General features: G+C 42.3%; 1 protein-coding gene across 1 annotated transcript; it reads right to left on the bottom strand.

The window, feature by feature from the left end:
- Positions 1-2,707: 2,707 nt before the first annotated feature.
- Positions 2,708-10,031, bottom strand: LOC128644734 (uncharacterized). The gene is made up of 2 exons (XM_053697262.1): positions 7,945-10,031; positions 2,708-4,499 (listed from the first exon to the last, which is right to left on the bottom strand). The coding sequence occupies exons 1-2, from the start codon at positions 9,836-9,838 to the stop codon at positions 3,970-3,972; spliced, it is 2,424 nt and encodes an 807-aa protein (XP_053553237.1). The 5' UTR covers positions 9,839-10,031; the 3' UTR covers positions 2,708-3,969.
- Positions 10,032-12,700: the final 2,669 nt, after the last annotated feature.

The following is a 12,700-nucleotide window of genomic DNA, read 5'->3' as shown; positions in this document are numbered from 1 at the left end:
TACATGTGTCTTTATCTTATATCTGTAGGTATAATCAGATCTCATTACTGTATCACACTCTGTACATATTCATGTGTCTTTATCTTATATCTGTAGGTATAATCAGATCTCATTACTGTATCACACTGTGTACATATACATGTGTCTTTATCTTATATCTATAGGTATAATCAGATCTCATTACTTTATCACATTGTGTACATATACTTGTGTCTTTTTCTCTTATATCTGTAAGTATAATCAGATCTCAATACTTTATCACATTTTGTACATACACATGTCTTTATCTTATATCTGTAGGTATAATCAGATCTCATTACTTTATTTCATTGTGTACATATACATGTGCCTTTATCTTAAATCTGTAGGTATAATCAGATCTCATTACTGTATCACACTCTGTACATATACATGTGTATTTATCTTAAATCTGTAGGTATAATCAGATCTCATTACTTTATCACATTGTGTACATATACATGTGTCTTTATCTTATATCTGTAGGTATAATCAGATCTCAATACTTTATCACATTTTGTACATACACATGTCTTTATCTTATATCTGTAGGTATAATCAGATCTCAATACTTTATTATACTGTGTACATATACATGTGTCTTTATCTTATATCTGTAGGTATAATCAGATCTCATTACTGTATCAATTTGTGTACATATACATGTGTCTTTATCTTATATCTGTAGGTATAATCAGATCTCAATACTTTATCACACTGTGTACATATGCATGTGTCTTTATCTTATGTCTGTAGATATAATCAGATCTCATTACTTTATCACACTGTGTACATATACATGTGTCTTTATATTATATCTGTAGGTATAATCAGATCTCATTAATTTATCACACTGTGTACATATACATGTGTCTTTATCGTATATCTGTAGGTATAATCAGATATCATTACTTTATCACACTGTGTACATATACATGTGTCTTTATCTTATATCTGTAGGTATAATCAGATCTCATTACTTTATCACACTGTATATATACATGTGTCTGTATCTTATATCTGTAGGTATAATCAGATGTCATTACATTATCACATTGTGTACATATACATGTGTCTGTATCTTATATCTGTAGGTATAATCAGATGTCATTACTTTATCACACTTTGTAAATACACCTGCTTCTTTTTCTTATATCTGTAGGTATAATCAGATCTCATTACTTTATCACACTGTGTACATATACATGTGTCTTTATCTTATATCTGTAGGTATAATCAGATCTCATTACTTTATCACATTGTGTACATATGCTTGTGTCTTTTTCTCTTATATCTGTAAGTATAATCAGATCTCAATACTTTATCACATTTTGTACATACACATGTCTTTATCTTATATCTGTAGGTATAATCAGATCTCATTACTTTATTTCATTGTGTACATATACATGTGTCTTTATCTTAAATCTGTAGGTATAATCAGATCTCATTACTGTATCACACTCTGTACATATACATGTGTATTTATCTTAAATCTGTAGGTATAATCAGATCTCATTACTTTAAAACATTGTGTACATATACATGTGTCTTTATCTTATATCTGTAGGTATAATCAGATCTCAATACTTTATCACATTTTGTACATACACATGTCTTTATCTTATATCTGTAGGTATAATCAGATCTGAATACTTTATTATACTGTGTACAAATACATGTGTCTTTATCTTATATCTGTAGGTATAATCAGATCTCATTACTGTATCACATTGTGTACATATACATGTGTCTTTATCTTATATCTGTAGGTATAATCAGATCTCAATACTTTATCACACTGTGTACATATACATGTGTCTTTATCTTATGTCTGTAGATATAATCAGATCTCATTACTTTATCACACTGTGTACATATACATGTGTCTTTATATTATATCTGTAGGTATAATCAGATCTCATTACTTTATCACACTGTGTACATATACATGTGTCTTTATCTTATATCTGTAGGTATAATCAGATATCATTACTTTATCACACTGTGTACATATACATGTGTCTTTATCTTATATCTGTAGGTATAATCAGATCTCATTACTTTATCACACTGTATACATACATGTGTCTGTATCTTATATCTTTAGGTATAATCAGATGTCATTACATTATCACATTGTGTACATATACATGTGTCTGTATCTTATATCTGTAGGTATAATCAGATGTCATTACTTTATCACACTTTGTAAATACACCTGCTTCTTTTTCTTATATCTGTAGGTATAATCAGATCTCATTACTTTATCACACTGTGTACATATACATGTGTCTCTATCTTATATCTGTAGGTATAATCAGAACTCATTACTTTATCACATTGTGCACATATACTTGTGTCTTTATCTTATATCTGTAGGTATATTCAGATCTCATTACTTTATTACATTGTGTACATATACATGTGTCTTTATTTTATATCTGTAGGTGTAATCTGATCTCATTACTGTATCACATTGTGTACATATACATGTGTTTTTATTTTATATCTGTAGGTGTAATCAGATCTCATTAATTTATCACATTGTGCACAAATATATGTGTATTTATCTTTAAGGGATTAAACGCTTACCGGATCCTTCCCAGCTGAGGAGGGAGAATCTTAACCATAACTTAACTTAAATAACTATTTACATGTGCATGTAGTGCGAATAACGACAGACAACTTTGTATGGGAGAAATTTTTGACCGTCACAGGTCAGAAATTTTATTAACCTAAATCAACTAGTAGAACCAATAGAACTGAATATGGCGGCATAGAGACCAACTAACCCAGTACAGCAAGGAGATTCCCGGCCCAACGGGAACAGCAGCAGAGGGGTCTCTGCCCTAAGGAGATGACGCTGAGGGGTTGCAGAGATCACGTGACCATCCCTCAAGAGGGAGGAAGGAGGGTTACCGTCACGTGCACGTGAGGCCTACCCTCCTCCCCAAAATGTGGTCATCACTCACCCCTAGCGACCTTCTCCTACGCAACAGGACCGGGATCTCCCCGCCGCCGGGGTGCACAAAGATCTTCCACCTGATATAAGGATCTCTCTGTTACCAAGCCGAAATGAACCGCATAACAGAGAGGGGAGATCTATAAACTACAGCAATGGCATAGGGGCCTAGGGTGAGTAGCCATAGCCCTGCCATTGAATTGCCGTCAATTTAGCAAAGAACCAGTAACAAAAGGGGAGGGAGGGCGGGACAAAACTGCTTCAGTCAGGATCCAGAGAAGAAGAGGAAGTTGCCAGGGAAGATTCAGCTTTTCTACAGGTAAGGAGGGGCCTACCCTGAATAGCAACAATGTTGCACCCTGACACAGCCCTCTCTCTTCTATCCCACTCTCCTACAGCCTTAACCCTTAGACTGCTCCAGGCTTATGCTAAGCCCTACACTGCATTAAGGGATTAAACGCTTACCGGATCCTTCCCAGCTGAGGAGGGAGAATCTTAACCATAACTTAACTTAAATAACTATTTACATGTGCATGTAGTGCGAATAACGACAGACAACTTTGTATGGGAGAAATTTTTGACCGTCACAGGTCAGAAATTTTATTAACCTAAATCAACTAGTAGAACCAATAGAACTGAATATGGCGGCATAGAGACCAACTAACCCAGTACAGCAAGGAGATTCCCGGCCCAACGGGAACAGCAGCAGAGGGGTCTCTGCCCTAAGGAGATGACGCTGAGGGGTTGCAGAGATCACGTGACCATCCCTCAAGAGGGAGGAAGGAGGGTTACCGTCACGTGCACGTGAGGCCTACCCTCCTCCCCAAAATGTGGTCATCACTCACCCCTAGCGACCTTCTCCTACGCAACAGGACCGGGATCTCCCCGCCACAAGGAAGCATTTTAATGGTCCCTTGCCGCCACCACCCACAGCCCGACTTAGAGGAGGGGTGAAATTGCTCTTTGGATATCTCCTATGAATAAATCTAAACCCACATCAGAGAGATGAACTTTATCCCTTCTGTAAAGTTCAGTTCTATCAGCCGAAATGGCTTCGTGCCGTACCACGAAGCCACCTGAACCTGTGACGGTTTTTGCCAATGATGCATTGATCTTTTTCTAATCCGATATGCCGCCGTATGGGCAGACATATGCCTCCAGTGGAGGCGGGGGACTATATTGGACCATCCTATCATGACTCCTGGAATGCGCACTCTCAAACAACTTATGTCTGCCTGTATAACTTTTATTAACTGGAGAACTGGCATGGCCCCCACATCATTACCCCCCAGGTGAAGGATCAGGATATGAGGCTTACCCCAATGTACTAGGGCCTCTGATAATGTTCCCGCTAATTGTGGCCAACACATCCCCCTGTCCCCTAACCATCTAATGGATACTTTGTTGGAGGGAAAACCTAGGGATTGGCCAATTGGGAGGGATGCACAGCGAAGTGAGGCCCAGTGAACGAAGGAGTGTCCCACAATCCAAATTCTCTTCACTCCTGGGACAGTGCCTGTGGAGACAAATATTTTAGTATTTGAAAATTTACGATAAACATTAAACAATTGGCCGGACATATTTTTTGAAACAATTGGAGTCGCCAACGCCCAATACGTTTAATGTCCTCGCTCAAGGACCCCGCTTGCGCCGCATCTGTAGCTGCCCCTATCCGGAAGGAGTGTGGGGCCAGCTTGCTAGCATCCAACCCCGCTTTGACTGCTGCCAGCTTCAGCACCCTCCCAAACTGGAATTTTGAAAGGGATTTGCCGTCCGCGTGGACCAAGAACTGACCCTGGACTTGCGGTCTGTGGGCTAAATAAATATTAACCCATTTTACAGTGCAACATGCGCTGACTGCTTGTGGATATAGGGGGATCCAAGTTCCCTTTCCATCCTGGTCCGTTTTTGAACGTGGAAGGAAAAGGAGGAGGGACCCAGGAGCAGCCCTAACATGCTGCAACTGAATCCCTGACCCAGCCTTCTGTTTAGAGGGTGCTACTAATTCACTGACCCTAAGGGCCCCTGCAAAGGCCAAATTAAATGCTGTTTTGAAGAGCACGGCTTCAAATTCTGATAAACAAACTTCATCGAGCACCTGGACCAAACGTTCCAGGCGCTCGCGAGTAATGGGCTCACGAGAGTCTATTTTACGCTGCTGCGATCTACCCCAACCCTTGATGACCTGCCTGATGAAAAATGAGTCAGTGGGGTCAGGGATGGATAAAGTCCTGTAGAAAAATGATATTGCTGCTAATTTAGACTGTATTGCCCCTTGACGAACGCCGGAAGTGTGTAAACTCACCAGCCAATCACATAACGTGTCCTGAGATCCCCGAGCAGCCTCAATTCCCCTGGAATTACAGAACTTTTCCCATTCAGTCCACATGCGGACATAGGAGTGCCATGTGGATGGTGCAAGGGAGGATCGAACCAACGGAAGCAAGGCTATCCAGGAAGAACGAGCTGCCAAAGGAAATCAGGACAGCTTAAGCCCAGTGTAGCTGCCCTTGGGACTAACTGTCTAAATTTTACCCAATCAAAACGTGACAGTGCGTCGGCCACTACATTGTTCACCCCGGGGACATGGCGGGCCTGGAATTGGATGTTAAGCTCCAGACAGCGCAGCCCCAAGTGACGCAACAAAGTGATAACCTTCTCGGAAGTGGCTGTTAAGTTATTGATTGCGTATACCACACTGATGTTGTCTGTCCAGAACACAACAGTCCCATTCTCCAATTTTTTACCCCACAGCTCGACGGCCAAGACCACGGGGAATAGCTCCAGGAGAGTTTAAATTATGAGTCAGGCCCGCTGGGGGCCAGGACTTAGGCCAAGGCTCTGCACTCCACTCTCCCTGAAAGTAAGCCCCGTAGCCGTGCGATCCAGCTGCGTCCGTGAAAAGATGTAATAACTGACTTGACATGGGAATTGACCGCCATACCCGCACCCCGTTAAAATGTGTAAGGAATTTTTCCCATACTACCAGATCAGCCATCAAATCCTCCCCCAGGGTTATTTTAGAGTTCGGGTTGGACCTACCGCTTAGCTGTCTTTCTAGTCTTTGGTTAAAAACCCGACCCATGGGGATAACCCTGCAGGCGAAGTTAAGTAGCCCTAATAACGATTGTAATTGTTTGAGGGAAATAACTGATTGCGAAATGGACGCTCTGACCACCTCTAGCATGGCTTGAACTTTGTCAAATGGCACCCTACAAAGCTGAGCGATGGTATCAATCTCAATACCTAGGAAAACTAAACATGAAGTGGGGCCTTGAGATTTGTCTTCGGCCAGGGGCACTCCGAAGTGGCTCATAATATTGCGCATTTTGTTCATTATGGTTAAGCATTCGCTAGAACCTGCCCTACCTATTATGAGGAAATCATCAAGGTAGTGTGCTATGGAATCGCTGCCCACGTCAGAAGCTACAACCCAATGTAGGAAACTGCTAAACGCCTGAAATAAGGCGCATGATAAAGAGCAGCCCATGGGTAGGCAACGATCCACATAAAACATACCCGACAACTTGCAACCCATAAGGTGGAATACTGAAGGGTGAAGTGGCAAAAGCCTAAATGCTGATTCAATGTCAAGTTTCGCTAATAAAGCACCTGGCCCTGCCCTCCGAACCAGATCTAGTGCGCTATCAAAGGATTGATAGCGCACTGAGCTGGGTTCTGGGTCAATAGCATTGTTGACTGAGCTACCTTTAGGGTATGACAGGTGCTGAATGAGACAAAACTTTCCGGGTTCTTTCTTTGGGACCACCCCCAGCGGAGAAATGACCAAATTGGCTAAAGGTGGAGAAGGAAAGGGCCCGGCCATGCGGCCTAAGGCCACCTCCTTATCAATTTTTTCCCTCACGACCTTAGGGTGCTGATATGCTGAGATTAGATTCCTATGAAATTTAATGGCCTTAATGAACTTGACAGTTGGAATTTTGAAACCGTATGAAAACCCTTCCCACAACATTCGTGCCGCACCCTGGTCTGGGTATGTCCATAACCAGGGTGTCATTGCCCCAACCTTAATTGGCGTTTCCGCTTTTTTGGCCCAGGCTGGTATTTGGGGGCTTATTGGCTGTGGTATTGTCCCTTCGCTTGCTGCATTCACTACCCAGGTGTGATCCAGAGCAGAATCTGCAGACGTGCCTAAAGGCGCATGAGCTACCCTTTTCACATTTTTTATCCTGAAAAGGCCAGCATGTGCCCCCCCTTTTCCTATTTCTATTGGGACGAAATGACTGCTGCGGGGAGTTAATGGCGGAGGAGGAACCCCCTTTGGGGTCCATCCGCTGCCATAATTGATTATCTGTGGAGTCGAAAGTTAAGGTAGGGTTACCCGCCATCTTTCTTCTGAACTCTGCATCATACTCCCTCCATACTCCATCGCTGTGATTACGCTGAATCCAATGAATGGTGTCAGTGTATTTAAGAATGGCCAGGCTCTGTGAGGGGTATTTCTCTATATAACAAGAGGAAAACACCCTAAAGCATTGCAGCCACTCATCGAAAGTATCGGGGCGCTTACATTTTTTAGGGCCTGTCCCTTCAGCACTTCTTTCCCTCTGCCTATAAGCTTCCACAGAGAGGTCGAATATATTAACGTATTTACCTCTGTGGATTCTACTACTTTTTTGCGCAAATGCTTATGCAGCGAATAAATTTTACTGGGCTTGCGTCGCCATAGAGGGCCGCATGTCTTTCAGAAATGGCCCTGGGGGGTAAGGATTCTGACGGGACCTCTGTAAGGGGTTCCGTGTATGGAAGGGCTAGCATCTTCATACTATCGCGCTTCTTATCTGGCGCAGCCCCCCTCTTTAAAAATGTTTTAATCATTTTAAACATTTTCTTCTGTCCTGACCCTTGTAAACCCATTGAAGAGTCACTACTTGACCCTGTGTCAGAGGTGGATGAGTCAGAAGAAGAATTGTTATCGTGTGTAAACAAAGTATTCTCACCGTTTGAATTAGCAGACAGTCCTTGTCCGGTGTTGCTAGTGACTTGTTCTGGCTGCTGACTGGGAATAGCGATGGCGTTGGCTGAGCCCTGCTGTCCATTTGAAGTGGTCGCAGCTGCTCCTGCGTCCACTGGGTTAATTACAGCAGCAGTTGGTTGCTGGACCTTTGTTGGCTCCTTTGAGTGAAGAACTCCCTGCAAGAGAGACAATAATTCGCGAGCACTTTGTTCTTGTGTGTGTGGGTTATCAATAGCAGGAAGTTGGGCCATACAAATAGCATCCTGTGCTGGATTAGATACAATAGTAGTAGCATTGTTTTGTGCCCTAACATTAGCATTCTGGCCTAAATTTGATACTAATGCATTACCTGCTGCAGCAGTCATAGCAGTGAGATGACCATGACCTCCTGTCTGTATCTGACCTACTGTCTGCACATTCACCCCTTGCAAGCCTGCATTCGCCACCATGGAGGATGATTTATGAGTTTCAGCCACATGTAAACCACTTTCAGACCTTAAAGTGTTAATAACTAATTCTGTTGGCTGTGCAGCCGTCTGACAGACATCACCATCACGCAAGCCACATTCATACCTTTGGGGGTTAATGAAACCAGCTAGCTGCGCAGCTGTCTGAGCTGCGCCACAATCAGCACTTTGAGGGTTAATGAGTAACACCTCTTGCTGCTGCGCTGTTGAAATTGCGCTACCTGCATCACTTATAATGTTACTGGAATAATCCTGCTGATCGTGTGTTTGCGCTGCAACTACATTCCTTATATGAAACCCATGAGCAAATTCTAAAGGCCTCATTGCCCTAATAGGGTTAATAGTGCGAGCACCCCTTCCCCTTCTAATGCCTGTCTGCCTTGCATTGCCTCTAAACTGTGAGCGGCCCCTTTGCGGCAATTGATAATATTGGGCCTTTTTTACCGCCTGCTTGCGCTGCATGCTAGCGCCCTTATTGCCCCTTTGCCCTCCTATTAATACCCCATCCACGGCCAAGGACGACTCTCGGTGCTCACCTGCATCTTGTGTAGCACCGCGAGCCGATGTCCCTGCGACCGCGTGGGGTTTCGCCAAACCGGAAGTGCCGATGGGCACTTCCGGTGACATCACTAACATGTCGTCTGCCCTGGGGATAGGCCGCGCACCACGCGGTCGGGGTTCAGCAAGGCCGCAAGGCTCCAGTAATGTCACCGGAGGCCCTGCGGTCCCCGAAGGTGTCCGCGGATTAGTGAGTGGTGTGGCGGTAGAAGCGACGGTTGGTCTAGCTCTGTCCCGTCCGGGCAGAGTACCGCCAGAGGCCGCAGGTGTCTGAATAATGGATTGAGGCTGTGGTTTGTTTTGTTTTTTAGCAACTGTGGGCCTACAAGGAGTTAAGACTCCTGAAATAACAGGTTGTGTGGTGGTAAGATGTGGTGTCTGTGGTGTCTGCAATATTGCAGATTGGGACCTAGGTGTTCCTTGAGGGTTATTCAAAACCGGTATGGTAGTAGGATTAAAATTAGTTGTAACCGGCTCTTGTGGAATGGGCTGAGAAGCAGCCATTGCTGCAATAATATTCTGTAATAAACCTGATACTGCAGACACTGCTGAGGGAGGAACAGCACTGATAAATGAAGCCATGTGGCTAGCTGCAATATTGTCAAAAGGCAAGTTTATTTGCTGTTGTGGGGGATTTACTTGCTCTAACTGATCATTAACTGACTCCAGCTCTTCTATATTATGAATCTGAGCAGTAACAACATTAGAAAACTGAGTTGGGGGGATAATAACCAAATCATCCAAACTATCAGATTGAACACTTAACTGTCTGGTCACATTTGCAGATCCAGATGGTGCTTGGTCAGTCTGAAAACGTCTGGGAGGCAAAGTAGAACGCCTGGGACGATTCATGTCTGCACTAATGAGGACAAAACTGCTTCAGTCAGGATCCAGAGAAGAAGAGGAAGTTGCCAGGGAAGATTCAGCTTTTCTACAGGTAAGGAGGGGCCTACCCTGAATAGCAACAATGTTGCACCCTGACACAGCCCTCTCTCTTCTATCCCACTCTCCTACAGCCTTAACCCTTAGACTGCTCCAGGCTTATGCTAAGCCCTACACTGCATATATCTGTAGGTATAATCAGATCTCATTACTTTATCACACTGTGTACATATACATGTGTCTTTATCTTATATCTGTAGGTATAATCAGATCCTATTACTTTATCACATTGTGTACACATACATGTGTCTTTATCTTATATCTGTAGGTATAATCAGATCTCATTACTGTATCACAATGTGTACATATACATGTGTCTCTATCTTATATCTGTAGGTATAATCAGAACTCATTACTTTATCACATTGTGCACATATACTTGTGTCTTTATCTTATATCTGTAGGTATATTCAGATCTCATTACTTTATTACATTGTGTACATATACATGTGTCTTTATTTTATATCTGTAGGTGTAATCAGATCTCATTACTGTATCACATTGTGTACATATACATGTGTCTTTATTTTATATCTGTAGGTGTAATCAGATCTCATTACTTTATCACATTGTGCACAAATATATGTGTATTTATCTTATATCTGTAGGTATAATCAGATCTCATTACTTTATCACACTGTGTACATATACATGTGTCTTTATCTTATATCTGTAGGTATAATCAGATCTCATTACTTTATCACATTGTGCACATATACATGTGTATTTATCTTATATCTGTAGGTATAATCAGATCTTATTACTTTATCACATTGTGTACACATACATGTGTCTTTATCTTATATCTGTAGGTATAATCAGATCTCATTACTTTATCACACTGTGTACATATACATGTTTCTGTATCTTATATCTGTAGGTATAATCAGATCTCATTATTTTATCACACTGTGTACATATACATCTTTATCTTATATCTGTAGGTATAATCAGATCTTATTACTGTATCACAATGTGTACATATACATGTGTCTTTATCTTATATCTGTAGGTATAATCAGATCTCATAACTTTATCACACTGTGTACATATACATGTGTCTTTATCTTATATATGTAGGTATAATAAGATCTCATTGTAGCGGGTCTCGGTACCCCAGACTGGGTATACCCGCTAAGGTCAGCTTCCTCCCACCAAACTCCAACCCATGAACCTCCACCGGATACCTGCCACTATTAGAATAACGGCCGCTGCTAGTATTTTTAGCTACCCCCAAGAACATTAGCCAAGACTGAATGCTTCAGGGTCAAAATAGGAACTGCTTTATTGCACAGAAAACACAGCTTTTATACATTTCCATCAAATGGGGGTAGTTACTACATAATCAATAGAAACAAATATTATACAATGAGACAAACATCAGACAATGGTTAGTTAAACAAGATTCTAATCACATTCTGACTTACAAAAGGACAATAGATTACTCACACAATAACAAAAAGACACTTCACACCTAGACTACATAACAACAGGGGGTTCTAGCATTAGAGCAGGAGGTTTCAACATTCTGAGTCTCTGAGTCTAGAGGGGGGGGGGTTGCAGCAGACAATGCTGGATTGGGCTGTCACCTTATACTCCAACAAAACAAAGGAATCTTCAAGGCCCTTCAGTTCTTAGAGTATCTGGGAATTCGTGGAAACGGGGTAAACCTGAATCCAAGGTAAAAGTACCCCAAATGTACCCTGAACACCCGCCTCCCAAATCATAGAATCCACTCAAGTTCCAGGGTCTATAGTCGGTGGGGAGGAGGCTTGCCTGCATTCCTTTCCATGTACAAATGTAACGAAATCTTCCATTACTCTCATTACTGTATCACATTTTGTACATATACAGTGGGGAAAAAAAGTATTTAGTCAGCCACCAATTGTGCAAGTTCTCCCACTTAAGAAGATGAGAGAGGCCTGTAATTTTCATCATAGGTATACCTCAACTATGAGAGACAAAATGTGGAAACAAATCCAGGCAATCATATTGTCTGAATTGGAAAGAATTTATTTGCAAATTATGGTGGAAAATAAGTATTTGGTCAATATCAAAAGTTCATCTCAATACTTTGTTATATATCCTTTGTTGGCAATGACAGAGGTCAAACGTTTTCTGTAAGTCTTCACAAGGTTGCCACACACTGCTGCTGGTATGTTGGCCCATTCCTGCATACAGATCTCCTCTAGAGCAGTGATGTTTTGGGGCTGTCGCTGGGCAACACGGACTTTCAACTCCCTCCAAAGGTTTTCTATGGGGTTGAGATCTGGAGACTGGCTAGGCCACTCCAGGACCTTGAAATGCTTCTTACGAAGTCACTCCTTCGTTGTCCGGGCGGTGTGTTTGGGATCATTGTCATGCTGAAAGACCCAGCCACATTTCATCTTCAATGCCCTTGCTGATGGAAGGAGGTTTGCACTCAAAATCTCACGATACATGGCCCCATTCATTCTTTCATGTACATGGATCAGTCGTCCTGTTCCCTTTGCAGAGAAACATCCCCAAAGCATGATGTTGCCACCCCCATGCTTCACAGTAGGTATGGTATTCTCTCTCCTCCAAACACGACAAGTTGTGTTTCTACCAAACAGTTCTACTTTGGTTTCATCTGACCATATGACATTCTCCCAATCTGCATCTGGATCATCCAAATGCTCTCTAGCATACTTCAGACGGGCCCGGACATGTACTGGCTTAAGCAGGGGGACACATCTGGCACTGCAGGATCTGAGTCCCTGGCAGCGTAGTGTGTTACTGATGGTAGCCTCT

Source organism: Bombina bombina, chromosome 1 (assembly GCF_027579735.1).
Source record: "Bombina bombina isolate aBomBom1 chromosome 1, aBomBom1.pri, whole genome shotgun sequence".
Classification (NCBI taxonomy): domain Eukaryota; kingdom Metazoa; phylum Chordata; class Amphibia; order Anura; family Bombinatoridae; genus Bombina; species Bombina bombina.
The sequence above is the reverse complement of the archived record's forward strand: the minus strand, read 5'-3'. Positions and strand labels throughout refer to the sequence as shown.